Genomic DNA, 22,366 nt, shown 5'->3' with positions numbered 1-22,366 from the left:
TGATTGTTAGATTGCAACTCAATTAATTCAAGCTGCAAATCTGACCTCACTGCTTCACAGTTTATGTTGAAAGGCATTATAGAAATATGTAATTCTGTTTGAATGGCACTGAAATCTGCATTCGAACACAAAATGCAGTTTTTTCAAGCCATCTTCATAATTCTTAAACTTCTCTTCATTTACTAAGGGTATTGAATTTAACCTCGGGAAATCAGACAAATCGTTCTTAGCTAGCTGCCCAGCAAACAAATTAAGTTTTAGTTTAAAAGCTTTGAGATGGGCTCAGATATCGTCGATAAATTGATTTTTCCCTTGCATCTTGATATTCATGTTCATATGACAAAGAAGATCTGTGAAAAGTTCGAAAGCCATTCTGTGTCTTGTAACATTTCACACTCCGCAGAACACTGTTTCTCATGGAAGAACAACACAGTGCCATCTTTCAGCTGCCACACTCGCTCAGAAACACATCCTGCACTAAGCCACCTTACTTTCATGTAATACAGTACATCAGAGTATTCAAATTGCATGGCCTGAAGAAAATCTCGAAATTGCCTATGAGTGCCGCTTTTAACACTTTACGGATTGAAAGTTATCTGTGCCTGTTATTTCCATCGATTTATGTTTTCCAGAACAAAAATAGAGAAAGTAAAAAGATCCACAGTCCTTTCAAAAAAGGGAAGAAAAATAATATTTAAACAAAGTAGTAAAGGAGATGGATATATAACACATAACTATGTATTTTCTTTTAATTTGCCTCAGACAGGCAAATTAAAATTCTATCCGCGGGCCGGATGGAACCTTCCGGTGGTCCTGAGTTGGCTCGTGGGCCATAGTTTGCCCATCCCTGTCCTAGATGAAGTCAAACTGCATACTTTTTATAATAAGAGTAGTCAAAGTATAGTTTAAACTATTTCAATGACCCAGGCATGAGAAGGATTTTATTTGGTGTAATATATGAAATACATAGTCCAATTTATGTTAATTAAATCTTACCTTAAGATATGTGTATCTATTTAAATCCATAATGTTAAGCATGTTAAAAGTGGCAGTAGTAAAGCTTCTATTAGTTTAACAGTTCCACACCCCCTAAGACTTTTGTTATTTCTTAAAATAATAAAAATTATTAAACAGCTACGATAGATAAGATTTTTTTTAATAAGCCAGTGTCAAGTGTAATTAATTTTTTTGTTGAAATACATCCACCACGGTGGATTTCATACATTTGCTGTATAATACAATGTTTGTAATTACGAAAGTACATCTTATGTTGTGTAAGAAAGAATTTATTTAAAAATATCAGATGAGATTTAATTTCTGTTATAAATAACTGTTTATACTTTTGGAAACTTAAAAATGGGTATATGCATTTATCTCCTTTTTTAATTTAAATTCATTTTTTCTATATCAAAGAGGCTATGCATATCAGTGACAGCTCAACAATTTCTTCTTTTTTACCACCTCCTGTTTGAGTTTAATCTCTGTTTACCAGCAGAGAAAACATCTGTTCATGCACCATGATGAAAGCAATAGTTTTGTAAACAATTCCACCTCTATAAAGGCAGTTAATGGTAGAATAAGCCAATGTACAAAGTTCAGATGTGACAGAATAAGGTTTGGTTCACACTTTTTATTTATTTAATAACTGGTTTGTTTTCATACTTTTTATTGACTTGCAAGGAGTGTAATTTTAAGAAAGCATTTACATCATCTGAGAAAAATGGCACAACACTGGATATTAATAACAGATTTGTGTTTGGTATGAGGCTGATTGGAAAAGGTATATCTGCAGTGAAAAGATTTTGCGCAGCGTTAAATTTACCAATGCCTCCACAAAACACATCATATAAAAGAATTCAAGAAAAACTTTTTAGTGCTGTTACTTCTGTGTCAAATGACTCTATGCTGAAAGCTGCTGATGACATTAAAAAAAATTCTTAAACTAAACATTCTACAAAAAATGTAACTGAGTGCGGTGTATCTGTAGATGGGACATGGCAGCGGAGAGGATATTCTTCGTTAAATGGATGTGTTGCTGCTTTGTCGATTGACACTGGCAAAGTGCTTGACTTGGAAGTTATGTCAAAGTTTTGCACCATTTGCAACAAAATAAACAAAATGGAATGCAACCTTCAGCGTGACATACTTAAAGCGGAGCATAATTGTTCTGCAAATTATAAAGGATCGGCTTCAGGTATGGAAGCGGTTGGTGCTTATCGCATTTTTGAACGATCTATCAAATTACGAATGCTGAAGTACACCTAGTATTATGGGGATGGGGATTCTAAAGGATTTTTAACTGTGAAAGATATATATGGTAAAGATTCAGTCAAGAAACTGGAATGCATTGGACATGTACAGAAAAGGGTTGGTAGTAGACTACGAAAAGTAAAAAATTAAACTCCTGGATTCAAAGGAAAAGGTAAACTGACTGATTCTTTTATTGATAAACTGCAGAACTATTATGGCATTGCAATTAGAAGTAATGTTGGAAATTTAATTGAGATGCAGCAGGCTGTAATAGCTGCATTGTTCCATTGTAGTTCTTCTTCTTCGAAGCCGATGCATGGCCAGTGTCCTCCTGGATCAATGAGTTGGTGCAACTATCAGCGTGCAATAGCAGAAAAGAAAAAGATCAAACCAAAATCCTCTGGTATACCAACACATATTTTAAATTCAATTAAACCTACGTACATGGAGTTGTGTACACAAGAATTATTAAAAAAATGTATACATGGCAAAACGCAAAATGCCAACGAATGTTTTAATGGCATGTTATGGCAAACTGTTCCGAAAGAAACGTTCGTAAACTTGCGAACATTAATGTTTGGAGCAAATGTAAGTGTTTTAGTTTTTAACGATGGATTTACGGGTTTGCTTGAAGTATTTTCAAGGTCAGATATGTGACCTGGATTTTACACTGAGCAGGGATTTCGAAAACTTGACAGAGTGCGGAATCACGACTATAGGCAGCATTCCACAACTTTTGCAAAAACACAAAGAAAAAAATTACGTGCCGTTCGAAAGAAAAAGCATGATGTGTGTGAAAGAAAACAAGGTTGTACTTACAAATCAGGAGAATTTTAATTGTCAGGAACTTTTCTTTCATTGAGATATTGTGTTATAAAAACTTTAAACTTGTTTTTTGAAAAATGCAATTTTTTGTAAATATTGCTAATTGTAACAGTGACAACTCAAAATTTTATGGATAAAATTAAATGATACTTTCCATATATGTTTTATATAATCTGTTGCATGCTCTGAAGCAGAAGATTTTACAAATATTAATTACAAGTTGAATTATGACTTTTTCTTTTTAGATTTTGAATGCGATAACGAGAAAATATACACTAAATAGTATACATTTTGACATATCTCAAGAATATATAAATATTTAACTATTTTGCTTTATTGCACACACAACAAGTGTAAACATAAATACAAATTAAAAAAACTCTATATTTATGCATACATGGTTCACTGTCGTTGTTGCCGTAAAGGCAAAATTTAAGCAAAAATTATCACTTTTTTAATATTTTTTCAAAATTAAAATAACAGCATTATTTTTGAAATTGTTTTTACTCTTTAATATGCTTATCCTCAAATTAATATGTTTATATTTTAAATAAGAACTATTTTTGAAAAAATGGTACCCGAACGAGGTCGGATACCTTAAATGCATTTTAATGTTTCTGTTTATAGCTGGTATCTTTGTTCTTTAACATACAATGATGTATGCTAGGATTTAAACTGTATAATTTGAACGTTTTAGGTAATTCGTTTGGATAATTTTCATGAAAAGTAAGACACCAATTGTTACTATTTTTATGAGTTTTAAAAATGTTAAATAAAGTAATGCTTTTCTTTATGTATTAATTATTATTCATTTTAAAGTTTTGAACTGTTAAGAATATAATTTGTGCATTTGATGAAGATAACTAACTTTTCTGTCGTTAAAATGCTTTTGCATAAATTTACAAATTTGTGGGCAGTATAGCGATAAAAGTAAGTAAAATATTTACACAACTGAACATATGGAAAGATGCATCCAAAAATATAGGTATATTTCTCTAATTTAGCTTAATTCAAGGCAATTTCTTTGAGATTCATAAATATGAAACGTGCATAAACCGAAATCACTTAATTCACATAAATCTGTTTTATTTTATTAATATTTATTTTCTTGTTGTTATAAGGATGTTAGTTGTGAAAAGAATCTAAAACTTTCATTTAAAAAAATGCAACATGTAACTATTTTTTTAGATAATTATCTGCTATTAATTTCAGGTTAAATATATTTTAAATGATTCTTTAATAAATTACAATATTGTGACTAAATCAGAAATATTACTTCTTAAAGGAAAAACTGGAAAGTACACCCAACAGGTTGCTAATAAAGCCTATTTTTAAAGGCCTAAATTCTATTTTTAAAGGCCTTTGATGTTATGCACATGCATTTAGATTTCGAACTATTTCTTAATGATTTTTTAAATTATTATGCTGTTTTTAATGAATTTTCAGTTTTCAAAATTTTGCTTCAATGTTTATTTTACCTGTTCACCATTGTAAATGCCGCGCCTTGCGTAATGTCTTCTGGAGGAGACAAGACTCAAGAGCGCGTCAAGTTGGCGATTTTGAAAAACGTGCCAAGCAGTGGGTGATTCTGCGCTTTCCCCTAATATAATAATAAGGGTTATTGCATACGTACTCCATATTCAGTGTTATGAAAAAAAAAAAAAAAAAAATCTACATTGGAAATCACATCTTTGTTTATAATTACAAATTGATTATTACTGTTATTACTGATTATCTGCATTATATAACCCATTTTTTGCATCTTTTTGAGTAGAAACGAAAAAATAAATAATCTACACGTGCACATACCACACAGCCATTTGAGCACATGGAAATTTACACATTTTATACTTAGCAGTCCTTTCACTAAACATTATCAACTGCTGTAAAAATGTAAATATTGATCCATACTGTATTTTTCTCACATATATTTTTTCATTTATGAACAGAACAGTACCCATGCGAAATAGATGTTTTTTGTGTGATAAAGTTGTGAATGATTTAACAACTTTTCATGAGAATGTGGACAATCAGAAACTGCCATTTAAATTTTGTTTTTACAAAAGAATGACAGAAAAATTTCAAGCACTCAAAAAAAAACAACGGTTAATCTTTGGATTATGGTAACTTGGCAAATTTTTGGCGAAAATTTGGCAACCAACCCTGCTACAGCAGACTGCTAGTTTTGTTTTGGATGCCTTTTTGTTTTCACAAAGTAAAGGCATGTTTTTTTTTTTTTTTTTTTACTCAACATTTTTTCCAACAATCTGCAAGCTGAATTACGCTTATACTAGAACTTTTATGGAACAAAAATGCTTAATCATGATGAAGATTAGGTGCGAAATTGGAAGAAAGTGCAGAATCGCAAACTGCTTGCCGCGTTTTTAAGAATTGCACATACATGGTATCATCCATGTACACGTCAACCTATTTTCACTTAAAAAAACATTCCAGAATTGCACAAAAATGGCATTGCGCACACTCTTGACTTTATCGATGTAAACTACTAAAGTCCTAGATAGTAACTTTTATTGCCTTACCAAAATGTCACCAAACTACCTGTTACCATATTCCAAATATTAGCCAAAACAACTTTCATGTATTTAAATTTAACAGATTAAGATTCACAATGACAATATAAGAATTTTCAAGCAAATAAAATAATAATAATAAGTTATTGTTCATTAACACATAAAATTAATTTTAAATAAAATATCTCAGCAATGCAAAAACAGAAAATGGATTACCTAATATACTTTAAAACAAGTAAAACAATAAGATTGCTATTAAAGAGAAAATATTAATGACTGAATGCAAAGGCATCAACCAGAATGCACAGAATGCCTAACATGAAAATTTACGACATAATCTGAATTTGTTCTTTGTACACTAATAGCAAATGGATCATGAGGGTGAAAAGTAAAAGCAACCAACCTTCTAGCAGTAACTGGATGGTTTTTTCCATGTACGCCAGCATAAATTTTAAAACGTAATAATCCAGAATCCCTAGCATAAAATCTAATTGGCTGATCACCACATGCTTTAGGCCTTTCCATTACAGAAACCCATTTATCATCATAACTAAACAGTGACAAGTCCAAATACGGGCTAATACTATAAGACTGTGAACTTATAGGTAACTGAGCTAACAGACGTTTCACTGCTTCAGTTCGACCTCCAAATTTTGCATTTACTATAGTCTGCATGAACCTATGCTGTAATGTTCTGGCATAAATATTATTTGATGGTGAACATGACAGCTGAGAAGGTGCATGTAAGGCTGCATTTCGGAAAAGATCACAAAATGTTTCAAAAATCGATAACAGCTGCTCAGATGTATTTTCATAAATAGCAAGCACTTTGGTTGTGAGCATATTATAGACAACAAAAAAAGATGGTTGTGAGTTTGGATCAGGCAAACGCAAAGTAATAACATCTTCACTGGCATATTTGATCAACAAATGAGATTTATCTAGCAGTTGCATTTTCCACATCCTTAACTGAGCAAAATGATCAAAATTTTGATAAAATTCAAATAATGGTTGGGTAGACTTTTTTCTCTTGCATGCTTTTATGGCTTGCTTGTATAAAAATACTAGCATGCGATGTTTTAGGCCATTGAAAGTTGCTTCTCGATATGGACGAAATGTTGCTCTCCAAGGCTCCCATTCTGGATATCTGACATTAGACAAATATAGTTCATCATCATCATAGCAGAACCTCCCAATGCATCTGACATTAACAAAATACCCATCTTCTGTAACTTGAAATACATGAATAGTTTGATGCTGAACTGAGAGAACACAAAGAAAATCATGATATAAATAAAGACCTTGATTATGAGAAAGGAATATTTTATCTGTTTTGAACATTCTTTTATCACGTAATACACCATTTTTCATATCTATCAAATGCAATGTATAATTTTCAAGATTAGATCTTGGGTTAGGAGATACTGATTCATTGTTACGATAAATCTCAAAGAAAGGAGGAAAAGTTTCTTCACTTATATAAGCAGCTGACCCAACAATTATATAGGTACCATCATCAGTAAACAAACTACATTCTCGATTCAGCTGCTCATCATTAACTGATACATTAACAACATGTTTTAGACGGAAAAATTTTTCAAAAATTTTAGTGCGAATAGTTTGGTATTCACTATCATTCACTGGTGTTTGTTCTCCTGAAACCTTACTGAGAAGAGATTCCCCAGAAGAAGGTCCTTTGTATTCATATATTTCAATTGAAGTCTGATCCGAAGAAAAGGCAACGAAATGCTGCCCATCAGGGGAAAATTTTCTCAAGAAACAAGGTGGTTTTTCAATATCTACAACAGTAAAGTTAGGAACAATATTTTGATGCAAATATCTTACTGCATAATGTGATGATATCGAAGGTTTAACAAAGCATGTTTCCCGTCTTATAAGTCTTGCAACAATGTTTTGGTTAGGTATTTTTCTTTTAAAAATTCCTTGTTTTCCATTATTACAGTGATGTTCATAGTTCGGACAATATGATGTTCCATAATTAAGTTTAGCAGACGCTCCCTCTTGCGATTTGAATCGATTTAAAACTATGTGCAATTCACGATTACGTTGTTTACCATTATTTTCTTCCATGTCAATATTTAATTAAATTCTTGAAATGAAACATGTACAGATACATACCAAGCACTAGTTTATAAAACAAATATATTACTCACAAATCATAATTAAAAAAGGCGACTGCAACATAATAAATTAAACAGAACAAACACTAGTATAAAAAGTAAAAAATTTGCACATTTAAAACAGATATCCTCGTTTTGATATAGTAGTCTTTTAACTTAGAGTGACGTCACGATGACGTTTCAAACACCAAAAGCATAGGGAATTAAAGGGAAAGCCAATACAATCTGGACCAATGAGAGTTCATTTTATTGCTTTTTTTTTTTTTTTTCTTGAAACAGCGACAAAATTTAAAAATGAATGACAATTAATTTGCAAAGAAAAGCATTAAGAGGTTAGAATAGAATCAATCCATGGTTCTTGAGGCATCAACCGCTAAGAGTTCTGACCTCTAGTTGACGCTGTGCTCTGAGACCTTTGGTGGCTGAAACAAGAAGGTTAGAATAGAAGGAGGGGGGTTTCACAGTTTCCTCCACTATCGGAGAATGAAACTCCAGCGAACAAGCGGCGTCCATGTTTATAACTTCAAAACGTTGCATTACGGCAGTGAAACGTCGCACTGGCTAATCGCACCGATCATGCGAATAGCTAAGAGGCTATTCACACTAAGGAGGTTAGATTGGTTCCTCTTTGATTCCCACCACCTACTTTCGCGCATGCGCACAATCAACTCAGGTGCCAGCATTTTACACAGATCGTATTTTATTCTCGAGAGTCAAGATGTAGAAACATCTTTTTACTCGACTTCTGATAACGCTGATTTCCGTAAGGCAGGCGCACGGAGTAAGGCATTATACTTCATACAGGCGGTAGCGAGAGCGAAGGTAGTTAACCCTAACTCAGGAATAGAAAGGGTTGTTAATAGTTCACTAGCAAGAGAACAATTTCCAAGTAATAATTATCAGTGACAAAGACGAGGCCAATCTATATACATGATAATCTACAGGAAATGATTAAATAAAATAGGGATTTAATGATGGTTCTAACTGCAAGCGAGGTTAAAAATTAATTAAGGTAATTAGTTAAAAAATCTTTAATGTATTGACAAAAAGGGCTGTAGAAATTACTTAAATTCTTTTATTTAACTGAGGAATTATTATGCAAACTTAGACCCTAGTCTTATATAGCACAGGACTGTCAGAATTTATTATTCAATAAGAAAACTTACTGAACATTATACTATTCTTATAGGTGCTTAAATTGCACCGGAGCCCAGCTCCGGTACTTCTCAGTTTTTAAGATAAATTACAATTCTAGCCGGAGCGTACCGGAGCCCTAAATAAGATGAGCTCCGGTACTTCTTTTTATAAAACTGAACCACAATTTCAAAAAAAAAATTAGAATTCTTAACGTTTTAGTTTAACAATAAGCAGACTTGCAATACTCAATTTCCCTTGAAATACGAACTCATAGGAACATACACACACACACACACACAGATCGTATTTTATTCTCGAGTGTCAAGATGAGGAAACATCTTTTTACTCGACTTCTGATAAGAATCGGGTGGGGGGAGAAAGAGTAGGGTGGAAGGAAGTGTTGGAGGCGGAAAAAAAGAGAGTCAGGTCTGCACTAGCGGCGGCGAAAAAAAAAGAGGGGTGGCCAGTTCAGTGTCGTTATAAGATGCAGCCGCGGGAATTTTATTTTGAAGAATAGTAGAATTTTATTTTGTAGAATTTGTAACTGTTTAATATTGGCTTTAGTTGCATGTCCCCAGATCGGTGATGCATAAAGGAGGGCTGGGCGAAGTATGGAGCGATAGAGAATGAATTTGTTTGTAGTAGATAAGTTGCTTTTTCTACCAAGAAGAGGTCGCATAGTAGCTGTGGTGATTTCAAATTTTTGTACTACGGACCGGAAGTGGGTTCTGAAGGTAAGTTTTTGGTCAAGGGTGACTCCAAGGTATTTGGTTTCATTAATCCAGTCTATTTCTTCGTCAAATATTTCAGAGGGTGGAGGATAGTATTTCATGTTTCCTTTACGGAAAATTATTGCCTTAGTTTTATCAGTGTTAATTTTAATCCTCCAAAGGGTGAGCCATTTTACCAGTTTTATGAGATAGTTTTGGAGTTGGTTTCTTACGGCGATAACTCTGCAGGCTTTAGTAAGTATGGCGGTGTCATCGGCAAAGAGTGCAAGATGAACAGAAGGGTCTTTAGGGATGTCTTGTGTATAAATATTAAAAAGGTACGGAGAAAGTGCCGATCTCTGTGGGCCACCAGCATTGATTACTCTGGTGGTAGAGTAAGCAGTACCGATTTTGATTCTGAATGTTCTGTTGCTGAGAAAAGAGGCTATTAAGCGAATAAAATGATCTGGAAAATTGAGAGTGATTAGTTTGTAAATAATACCTCGATGCCATACCCTGTCAAAAGCTTTCGCGATATCGAGAAATATAGCACCGTTCGGAAGCTTGCAATTGTAGCCTTCAGTGATAATGTTGATAACTCTAAGAAGTTGGTGGCAAGTGCTATGATGGTTATGAAAACCGAATTGTTTGTTCTTCTGAGAGAAAATTCATGGAAGGGTGAATTTTTTGGATGTGAAAAAGTTGTATTTTCTCAGTAACTTTAGACAGGTGGCTAAGTAAACTGATAGGGCGATAGTTCTGTGGGAGAGTTGGATTTTGTTGTGGTTTAGCAAAAACAATTATTATAGCTTGCTTCCATGAGTTACGAAAATGAGCAAATGTGATAATGTTGTTGATTATCTTAGTAAGGCAGGTAATAGCGTTGATCGGAAGATGCCATCGTGCCCTGGGGCTTTCTTTGTTTGTAAAGCGCTGATGGTGTTGGCAACGATTCTTGGGGTAGTCAGGAAAGTGAAGTTGTACGGAACAGGGGTATTAAGGAAGTTATTGACCACCTGGTTGACCCGTTCAATATGATTATTGTCATACGAAGTGGGATTAAGAGTGAATGTATCTTCCATATAGACCGCAAAAGATTTAGCTTTATCTTCTTCTGTATATGAAATTCCACTAGGTCCTTGGATAGGTGGAGTAGCTTTATAAGGTTTCTTGAATTTGCGGGAAATGTCAAATAGGGAATTGTCCTCTATAGCTAGGTTATTTAGGAAATTGGTCCATTTTTGGTTTTTGAAGTTCTTGATTCTTCTGTTGATTTCTTTTTGCATAGAGTTTAGTTCGTGTTTGAGTTGTGGATCCCTGGTGGTTTGCCATCTTTTACGGATCCGGTTTTTCTCTTTAATACTATTTCTTATATCGGCGACCCACCAGCGGCCGAGCGGTAAACTCGCTGAACACTGGTAGTTCGGTCCGAGGTTCGAATCCCGCGAACGGGCTGGCTGCATGGGCGTTTTCGTGGTTTTCCCCATGTGTAACGTGTATACGAGCCAGTTTCCCTTAGAAAGTCCTCCACGAAGGCATCCCTCCTCTTAGGCAGATAGCCCACGTGTGCTTTGCCATAATTAAATATACATATACAGTCGGTCACAAAAGTATTCGAACACCGGTACCCTATCAGAAAATGACAAGATGGCGTTTTTTTTCTCTTTCTCTCTGTGTGTCGTGTTATTCCATCCTAGGTTTTCTTCTCCCCCCATCTTGGAAAAAACTGGAAAAAATTGGTTACGATCTCTTTTTGAATGGGGAGATGCCATTTTGAGAAAAAGCTGACGACCCTATCTTGGAGAATGAACATGACCGCTCTACACACCCTTTTACTCTCTCTCTCTCTCTTTTTGAATTGGGAAGCCATTTTGGGAAAAAGCAGACGACCCTATCTTGGAGAATGGAAATGAACGCCTCTCCCTCTCTCTTTGAAATGGGAAGCCATTTTGGGACCCTCTATTCTTGGGGAGGGAGAAAACTGAAGTCTGCATTTCGCTGTCTCTGAATGCGGAAAGCCCTTTTGGGAAAAGCGGACCCTCTTCTTCTGATCTTGGAGAACTGGAAATGAACGCTCTACACGATCTCTCTTTGAATTCAGAAGGTATTTTGGGACCTTCTAATGTTGGAAAAGTGAAATGAACGCTCTGCACCTTCTCTCTCTCTCTTTCTCTGAAATGGGTAGCCATTTGAAAACTCCCTAACTTTGGAAAAAAACAGAAATGAACGCTCTACACCATCTCTCTTTGAAAATGGGGGGGGGGTGTCATTTTGAGACCTCCCTCCCCTAAACTTGAAAAAAAAAACTGAAATGAATGCTCTACACTTTCTCTCTTTGGACATGGGTAACCCTTTGGGGACCCTCTCCTCTTGGTAGAAAAAAAAAGAACTGAAGTGAAGGCTCTACACAATCTCTCTTGGAATGGGATCCATATTTCGGGAAACGTGGATCAGCTCATGCTGCAAAACTGAAGTGAACCACCAAGATTGGACTCTATATAATATTTTTTTTAATTGACATCATGACCCTCCTCCCATTTGTTATTAAAAAAATTGTTTTTTTTGTTTTGGTTTTTATCCCATTTCCGATGTGATTTCAGAAATGCAATTCCATAACAGTTCAATTTCATTCGAGGTTAAATGATCTAAACAGTCTTTGACCCACCCATCCGTATGATTATTTTCTTCTCCTTCCTGTTGCACCAAATTGTGTAAGTCCATATAATCATTCCATACGGGAAGGGCTGGATCCTCACAAGGCTGTCTTGAAACACTTGGAGTCTCTTTGGGATGAGTGGAGGGATCTAGGATGTCTGGACCCGGCTGCGATTCTACCTCCATGATTTCTGGACCCGTTGGAACTTGTTTACCCGGCTGAAATTCTACCTCTATGATTTCTGGACCCGTTGGAACTTGTGAACCCGGCTGTGATTCTGCCTCCATGATTTCTGGACCTGTTGGAACTTGTGGAACGGAGGGTTTTCTTCTTCTTTTTCTTGAAACATCATCGGCGATTGGAAAGAAATCTCCTCTTTCAATTGTTTCCAAAGCGAGTACGAGCACCGATCGACGAGAAAGAGACTCTTCTGGGTTGTGACGATGAGATATTGCGTTTTCGGGTGAACGACATAGTTTTGAAAAGGTCTTAGAATATATTTCTTATATTTCATCCTGTCGCTGACTTTAAAACTTCTTTCCTTCAGATTGGGGGACGATGATTCGTAATAGGCGAGAGGAGCGGCTGTGGTCTGAACAATATGAACTTCGTCCTCAGCCGTCGTTCTCACTCCAAACGTAAAATATCGTTTCGTGAGAAAAATATTCTTCCACCGAAAACTCGTGCGCGGATCTGTATATCGCCGGTCTGTTTGAATGGGCCGTCTCAAAGCTCGATCCATCCGATTCCAAGAGAAGGGAGATTCCTCTTTCGTTTGTTGCGATTCGAATAAATTTCCGTATATATTCTGAACGAGCAGGTTGGAGGATTGGACATCTTGGTTGAAAGAAACGATCGCTTGATGAGGTGGTAAATGCGGAATAAATGTCGCACAATGACACGCCAAAAAGATTTTCAAGTTGGAGATTTGCTTTAGCGTCTTCAAATCCTCCCCGTTCGAAATCCGTTGAGTTGGAAAAACGTCTAATAGCGACATGGCTCCCAATGGAAAAGAAATGATCTCGCCCAGTACTCTCGTCTTTTTATACATCTATATAGACACATACAGACACACATAGAGGCTCTATGACGTCCGTTTTATTTGTTTTTTTTTTGTTTCTCTCTCTCTTCTTTCCAAGAAATCTTATCTCCATGACCTCTTTTTCTTTTCTTAAAAAGATGAATGTGTGTGGGAATGAGGAAGTGAAAGTAATAATTTAATAAACAAAAAATTATCCAACCATGACCTTCTTTTTTTTTTCAAAGTCAACCTTTCCAATCCAAGGACGTCCAGAGATAGAGGAAGCAGGGGAGAGGAGGAGGAGGGAAGGGAAGGTCACACTCTCTTTCTCTCTATAAATAAAAGGGGAGAGCCCCAAAGTAGTATTTTTGTCCAAGTGGATCATGAGGAGGCATCCCCAGCTCACTACGTGTATTCCTTTCAAATATAAATATGTTGATCTTTCCTTTTATATCATCCAAGGAGTCGTTTACCTGAAAGCCTCCGATTTTTCAAAATGTGCGGGTTATTATACCGTGGGGAGTTATCAAAAGATGCGGGACGAATTTTTGTCCGACGAAAACGTGTTGATGGCTCGTGACATTCCACCTTTGGATGCACAAATTTTGTTAATGAAACGAGCCAAATATTTTTACACGTCCCACTTTCTAACCGTCTCGCAAATGAATAGGATTATGGATCGTCTTGAGAAGACAAAAGGGATTCTCGTTCATTTTAGTGAATGGTTGCACAAATGTTTGCACGAACCTCTCTCGATCGAGGAGACTGGGAAGAATACCTATTATATTCTTCTCGAGGACTCTCCTCGTTCGTCTCATCATAGAGAGGCCACGACTTTTGAAAAAATCCTCGAGCAAGAAAAAATAGAATGGTGGAACAACTACCCCATCCCTCTCCCCGAGCATCAAGAGGAGCCTGTTCAGAAGAAAAAGAAAAAACCTTTCCAAAAGCCTATCCTCATCCTCCTCGATAATGATGGGGATGAGGAGAAGCCTGTTCAGATTCCTCTCCGTTTGTCAAAACCCGTCGAGGATGAAAAACCTCTCCCTTCCTCAAAACCCCTTAAGGAAGAGAGACCCCTCGAGAAGGAGAGATCTCTCCCATTCTCAAACCTCCTCGAAGATGAAAAACCTCTCCCTTTCTCAAGACCCCTCGAAGATGAAAAACCTCTCCATTTATCAAGACCCCTCGAAAATGAGGGACCTCTCGATTTGTCAAAACCCCTCGAGGATAAGGGAACCAAAACTTCTCTCTCTTTCGAAGAGGAGGGACCTCTCAATTTGTCAAGACCCCTCGAGAATAAGGGAACCGAAAATCCTCTCCCTTTCTCAAGACTTCTCGAGGAGGAGGAGGAGGAGAGACCGCTTCATGTCTCAAGACAGGACCCCCTCTATCTCTTGAGGATCCGAGGGAAACGATTCCTATTGAAAAACCATCTATCGACGATCCCCAGAAAAGGTCTTCGGAGGAGATTAGACTTCCATGTAGAAAACGAATCTGCCACAATCATCATCATCATCATCATCATCATCATCATCATCATAATAATAATAATAATAATAATAATAATAATAATAATAATAATATACCCCCTTCTCAACAACAGAATCCTACAACATTTGCAGATAAATGCATTCAAACCAATCCCTTTATAGTAACCCTTTTGATAGGAGAACCCGTGCATTAGCCTCGAAACAAAATGAGATTCTAGACTGTTTCTATGACCAGAATGTTAAGCCAATAGATAGGTCTAGCTCAGAATTTTTCTTTTAAAAGAAAATAAATAAATAATCCAAAGACTATTCGTAAATATAAATGGTAAAGTTTCGAGTCGGCTGGAAAAAAATTTTCAGAGCTGAGAAAAATTCTCCAACTCAAAAAAAAAAAAACTTTTTGTTAATTTTTATCATGTCTTAGACATGATAAAAATTAACGACCCTCTTCCCTTTTCGTCTGGGAATGTTGTCTCACTCTTTTGAAAAACAAATCGTGATTCATTCATGGAATGATTGCCATTAGAGAAAGGATGAGTCATGATCTATTTTTAGAAAGGGTGAGACATCCTTCCCAGACAAAAAGGGAGGGTCATTAATTTTTATCATGTCTAAAGACATGATAAAAATTAACCAAAAGTTTTTTTTTTTTTTTTTCAGCTCTGAGAAATTTTTTTTCTCCCAGCCGATTCGAGACTTTACCATTTTTTTTAAGAATGATTTCTCCCTGATCTATTATTTCAAAATTCCAAGTTTCGCTTCAGAACCATCTATGCTGTTGAAGAAGTAACGTGATATATGTATTTTTTTTAATGAGTTCTGTCAAGATTGAATTGTGCAGGATCGACCTTGCGAATTTCTTCTCTGTGTCTTTAAATAATAATGATACCGAACTGCTTTTTGTAAAGCGCAATGGAAAAAAACCTTTTGTATGGTTAGGACAATTCATGTGTTCGATCCCATTGTATTTGAGAATCTCTTGCGTCGATCCCGAAATGCAATAAATGGATCTTTGCAACCATTTCTCTAAAATCCGCCGTTTCATTTCTCCTCGCACCCAAATCATGGAAAAAGGTTCCGTCAACATCGTTAACACCCATGGAAAATAACTGTACGGAATTTCTCCTTCGTACCACGACAAGCCGTGATAATAATCACTCGCCCACACAGCGGTTCGTTTTTCTTTCTCGGTGAGCATTTGCCATGGAAACGGGGGTTTAAAAACAAATACCCCTCGAGAAGTACCGTCCAATGTGACGTAAGCCAATTCTTTCACAATAAAGGCTCCTTGAGAATCGTAGAAACCTTCAAAGTCGAGCACGAGTTCCATGTTTTTTATTTCTTTTTCTTTCCAAGGTGACCTTTATTATTATGATGATGGATGTGTATTGAGATACGCACGATATTATTCAAAAAACAAATATATATACGAATGTGACCTTTCCCAGAATTCATACGACCTGTCACGTGCAACCTTCTCTCTCTATATATATAAAAGAGGAGACGGCGAGAGAACGCTATCCATTTTTTCCTTCAGGACACACAGCGAGAGAGAGAGAGAATTTTGTTTTCTTTTTTTCCTCAATTGAAGAAGACGGACATTTTGAGTGCCAAACCTCTCAAAGATTCCTACATTGTTCTGGACATGGAATACTTTCACTGTTATGATCCAAAGACGGGAGATATATGTTTCATCTTGAAAGAACTGGGCTACATCACTTGCGATTTAACCTTATGCGGATCCATGATTTTTCTCCCTCCTGTCCATTACGATGACTTATCGTCCCGCAATCAAGCTGTGGTCAACCAGACTACAAATAACCGACACGGCCTGCAATGGACCGAGGGTCGTCTTTCCTACGAGCATCTTCCTACAATCCTGAAAATACTGACCGAAAATGTGGAGGTGATCTACGTCAATGGATACGATAAAGCCGAATTTTTCAGCAAGCTCTGCCAGCGATCCGTTTATGAGTTTTACATCCCAGGGAAAACCGAGTGGCGGAACAAGTCGAAATGCACGCGACACCAATATTTCCAAAAGATGATTCATTGTGCCGAGAACAAGGTGAGAAATTTTCGATACCATTTGATGGAGGATAGTTACGTTTTCCGGAAATTACATTGTTACCCCTCCGAGAGCAAAGCTGTCGAAGACGAAGAGGAGGCGGAAGAATCTCCCCAGGAGAACTCGTGCGACGATGAGGAGGAGGAGGAGGATGAACTTTCTAATAATAATAATAAATGTCTAAGTTGGGATGCTTTAGAGACTCAAGAATATTGGTCTCAACCCTTATCTCACATAGACCTGAAAGAGGATCCTCAAGTGTACTCTTTGTGGTCCTCTTCTAAAATTTGGTCTTGGAGAGAACCCTTAAATGTTCATGAATGAAATGGTATGTAAATCCCTAGAGAAAAAAAAATAGAAAAAAAAAGTTCCTTTTTTTTGTAATATGTTGATTTCTTTCCAATCCCATTTCTTTTCCATAACTCCACCCCAATCGACGAGAAGAAGAAGAATTTTCCAAGTTACACAAGACGTAGAAATATTTCACAAGGATTTATAAATTACACGCTCCCACATGATACATGTATAGAGAGAAAAAAACCCTCTGTTCTCTAGCCAATACGTCAAGACTTCCCTAAACTAAGAGAGATCATGAGTACCGAGGAAACCTTAGCAGAACAAGTGGAAAGACTTTCAAAGAGATTAGAAGAGTTAAGACGGGATAGATTTACAGTTCCGCCGACTAAAGAGGAAACTATCATCGATTTCAACAAACCGCTGTACTTTCATCCCCTACCCCAAAGAATGAGACGAATGGACTCGCCGTTGAACAGTTCCAATGAGAAACAAAATGTCACTTATTTGAATAGCCAATTTCAACACATGAATATTTCATAAGTATTTTTTTTGTTTTTTTTCCCTAAAGCGTAGGGAGATCGGATCAGTAGTTTTTCCCTTTCCATCGTCGAAAAAGATTGGGAGGAAAAATCTTTCTCAGCTCTCTCAGAAAAATTTTTAAGCCTTAAAAAAAAAAAAAACTTTTTGTTAATTTTTATCATGTCTTAGACATGATAAAAATTAACTCTACCCCCCTTTTGTCTGGTAATGTGTTCTCACACTTTCTAAAAATAGACCATCACTCCTCCTTTCCTAAAGAATAGAATTCCAAGAATGGGATCTGGTCTATTTTTAGAAACGGTGAGACCCTATTCCCAGACAAAAAGCGGGTAGAGTTAATTTTTATCATGTCTAAAGTTCAGGGTCCATCCATCTTCTTATGTGAAACGGTGACCCTGACAAGATCGAGATAAACAAGTCCTGTGAGTTGTTTTGTAATCTTGACGCGATCCAAGAAAGACTTTATTTTTTTTTGAAATAGGCGGGGGGTGGGGAGAGAAAATATTCTCACGACCCTCAGATATCTTTTCATAAATATATTTTTTATCAAAGTGTTTCTTTCATTCCAATTCTTTTAAGAGGTTGGAATGACCCTGACATTTAAATGGGGTCGCGATCCCGACAGATGTCGCGCGAGTATAAAAGTGTGTATCTTCCGCGAGATTTCTTCAGAGAACAGAAGAAGACGTGAACTGAGCTGGTAAGTCCCTTTGGTCCTATGAATATGGTTTAATCATAACTTCATTTAAAAAGACCTTTGAAACTTTGAAACTTCTTAAACCTTTGAAAAGAAAAATGTCTCTTTCAAGACGACGACTCTAAAACGTTTTATTGTTTTTTTTCCCTTTCTAGATCTTCCCTGTTATACATATCTACCTTTTCGATTTTTTTTTTTTGCTCCTGTTTGTGGAAGACATCACCGTATTCATCGCCATGGCGTGTTCAGAAAACTTTATCGTGCTCGATCTAGAGGGTTTCCAGTCCTACAACCACAAGAAGGGTGAATTTACGTACGTTTTAAAAGAATTGGGCTATGCGACAAAAGATTTTTTGACCGTGGGATCGTTGACGTTTGCTCCTCCTCACCCCTTCCACCAACTGAATGAAAAAAACCAAAAGACAAATGCCTGGCTGACGAGAAACCGGCACGGACTTCGTTGGAACGAGGGTCATATTCCCTACAACCATTTAGGACGCATTCTCCAATCGCTCACTCACAGCTTCTCCACGACTTATGTGGTGGGATGCCAGAAAGCTAAATTCTTTGCTAAAGCCTTGGATTATCAAAAACCCGTGACGGAAATTTATGTGCCAGATGGAATCATTTGGAAGTATCGGGAAAAATGTGCCCGACATCATCAAAGGATGAAATATTTCCATTGTGCCGAAAACAAAGTGCGCAACTATCGATGGCATATTACGGAAGGAGATTTTCATATCAATCACGTCTATCCAGACGGAACGGAGAAAGAGGAGAGGATTCAGGAGGAAGCAGACAATCCTCTGCAAGCTTTTGATAAGGCCTACGATCAGTTAGAGAAGGATCCGTCCCCAAAAGCGTACGATAACCTCATCCAGAAATGGGATAATCTGTCCTGTTTCCAAGTGATGGAACATCCGGATGAGCATACGCCTTTAAACTTGATGGGCTCTTCTTTGTCGTCAACTTCCTCCAATAACTCGAGGAAGACGGAGGGTTGGGGAGACATACCTGAAAATATTCCCCATTACGATCCAGCAGCCTGTTGGGACGAACCTTCCAAAGAATCTCATGAGACCCCCAAAATATCTTCAGAGGATCCAAAGACAAAATCCACTGAGTGTTGGGACAATGAACGGACGACTCATGATCCAAATTCCACTAAGACTATGTCCACTGAGTGTTGGGACAATGAACAGACGACTCATGCTCCAAAATCTATTGAGACTATGTCCACTGAATGTTGGGACAATGAACGGACGACCCATGCTCCAAAATCGACTGAGACTATGTCCACTGAGTGTTGGGACGATGAAACCGAAAAGACGACAGAGAATTGGGATGACCGTTCTCAAAAGTACTTGAACTGATATATACATAAACTCAGGAGAAAAAAAAATAAAGAAAAGATTTTTAGAAATAAGTAGAGAAAGGTTCTCCGCTTTCCCTATATTTATGGAAATGGACTGAGAAGAGAGAGAGAGAGACGAATCAGGAGAAAAAAAAAAAAAAAAAATGGGTCTTGGAAGGAATGAGTGCAAATGCATTCGATTCCTTCCGAGACCCATTTTTTTTGGGTCCCTCTCTCATCCAATCTTGGAAAAGAACTTTGTCCTATTTTTCTAGGTCCATTCAAAAAGAAATGAATCTATCCATAAATTTTCTTAAAAGAAAAAAAAACAAAAAGATCCATTACCTCATGACGGTCCAAAGTCGAGAATCTTGGAAAAAGTTATCCACTCTCTCCATCCAGTCAAGCTTCTCTGTAGAAACTCTAGTAGGTGCATCTGCATTCTCGAACACCCGGCAGTTATTATTGGACGCGAAACGTCGAATGCTGAAATAGTTAACAGTGAGCCCATTCTTAAAGAAACGGGGATGTTTTATTCATCCAGTCGAGTGCGGAAAAATTTCTGAGAGCCGGAGAAAAATTTCTCTGACTGAAAAAAAAAAAAAAAAAAAAAAAAAAAAAATACCCCTCTTTTAGTCTGAAAATTGATGTCTTCAATTTTTCAAAAATTGAAGACATCAATTTTCAAATTTTCAGACTAAAAGGGGGGGTAATTTATTTTTCAGAAACTTTTCCCAGCCGACTCGATGTGAATAAAACTTTACTGTTTGTTAAGAATGTTATTTAATGGATCGATTTCAACCTATCGAGTTTCGCTTGAGTTCCGGCCGTGCTGTGGGCAAACCTGGATACAAGTTTTCCCCTTTTGGAATAGAATTTCCGTCAAGGTAGGCTACTTTTCCTCTTTTTGCATTTTTCATGTCATTTCATTTGTATTACAATATACTGAAAACGGGTGTTCGAACTGATTTCTAGGCTATTTCTATACAAATGGAGCTCGATTCAAGAAAGAAATGATGTCTTTTTTTTTATTTTGTGGACTGCCAATTTGTATTGGAATATACTGAAAACGGGTGTTTGAGTCGATTTTCAGTATATTTCAATACAAATAGAGCTCGGTCCAAGAAAGAAATGATGTCTTTTTTTTTTATTTTGTGGACTGCCAATTTGTATTGGAATATACTGAAAACGGGTGTTTGAGTCGGTTTTCAGTATATTTCAATACAAATAGACCTCGATCCAAGAAAGAAATGATGTCTTTTTTTTTTATTTTGTGGACTGCCAATTTGTATTGGAATATACTGAAAACGGGTGTTTGAGTCGGTTTTCAGTATATTTCAATACAAATAGAGCTCGATCCAAGAAAGAAATGATGTCTTTTTTTTATTTTGTGGACTGCCAATTTTTATTGGAATATACTGAAAACGGGTGTTTGAGTCGGTTTTCAGTATATTTCAATACAAGTGGAGCTCCATCCAAGAAAAAAATGATGTCTTTTTTATGTTGTGGACTGCCCTATTTTGTATTGGAATATACTGAAAACGGGCGTTCACGTCGGTTTTCAGTATATTACAATACAAGTGGAGCTCCATACAAGAAAAAAATGATGTCTTTTTTTATTTTGTGGACAGCCAATTTTGTATTGGAATATACTGAAAACGGGCGTTCACGTCGGTTTTCAGTATATTTCAATACAAATGGAGCTCCATCCAAGAAAAAAATGATGTCTTTTTTTTATTTTGTGGACAGCCAATTTTGTATTGGAATATACTGAAAACGGGCGTTCACGTCGGTTTTCAGTATATTTCAATACAAATGGAGCTCCATCCAAGAAAAAAATGATGTCTTTTTTTTATGTTGTGGACTGCCCTATTTTGTATTAGAATATACTGAAAACGGGCGTTCACGTTGGTTTTCAGTATATTCTAATACAAATGGAGCTCCATCCAAGAAAAAAATTATGTCTTTTTTTATGTTGTGGACTGCCCTATTTTGTATTGGAATATACTGAAAACGGGCGTTCGAGTCGGTTTTCAGTATATTCAAATACAAATGGAGCTCTATCCAAGAAAAAAATGATGTCTTTTTTTATGTTGTGGACAATCAATTTTGTATTGGAATATACTGAAAACGGGCGTTCGAGTCCTTTTTCCGACTATTTCTACACACATTCCACTATATTAAAATGACGTCATGGTTGAGTCCAAACAGAGTCGTCCGCGGACAGAGTCGTCTCCGGACAAAGTTGTCCCCGGACAGTTTTATACCGAATTTGTATAGAGATATACTTAAAATGGGCTTGGAGGGGAGGGCGCTTTCTAGTATATTCCTATATACATTCGGTTGCATTCAGAAACAAAAAGAATGTCTTTTTGATGGACAAAAAACTTTTTGTTAATTTTTATCATGTCTTCTAGACATGATAAAAATTAACTCATCCCCCTTTTGTCTGGGTATGTTGTCTCACCGTTTCTAAAAATAGACCAGAACCCAGTCTTTTCTTGGAATTCTATTCTTTAAAAGGATGAGTCATGGTCTATTTTTAGAAAGTGGGAGACAACATTCCCAGACAAAAGGGGGTGAGTTAATTTTTATCATGTCTAGAAGACATGATAAAAATTAAAAAAAAGTTTTTTTTTTTTTTTT

The 22,366-nt window shown here is 36.5% G+C and overlaps 1 protein-coding gene and 1 pseudogene across 1 annotated transcript; one reads left to right on the top strand and one right to left on the bottom strand.

The window, feature by feature from the left end:
• Positions 1 to 1,135: 1,135 nt before the first annotated feature.
• Positions 1,136 to 8,362, bottom strand: abo (de-etiolated protein 1 abo). The gene has a single exon (XM_085817289.1). It carries the CDS (start codon positions 7,695 to 7,697, stop codon positions 5,898 to 5,900), a length of 1,800 nt encoding a protein of 599 aa, XP_085673415.1. The 5' UTR covers positions 7,698 to 8,362; the 3' UTR covers positions 1,136 to 5,897.
• Positions 1,945 to 2,907, top strand: LOC146997301 (uncharacterized; annotated as a pseudogene).
• Positions 8,363 to 22,366: the final 14,004 nt, after the last annotated feature.

The sequence above is a fragment of the Stegodyphus dumicola genome, chromosome 5 (genome assembly GCF_044657685.1).
Source record: "Stegodyphus dumicola isolate Sdum_Otavi_A_Nest chromosome 5, ASM4465768v1".
NCBI classification, from domain to species: domain Eukaryota; kingdom Metazoa; phylum Arthropoda; class Arachnida; order Araneae; family Eresidae; genus Stegodyphus; species Stegodyphus dumicola.
The sequence above is the reverse complement of the archived record's forward strand: the minus strand, read 5'-3'. Positions and strand labels throughout refer to the sequence as shown.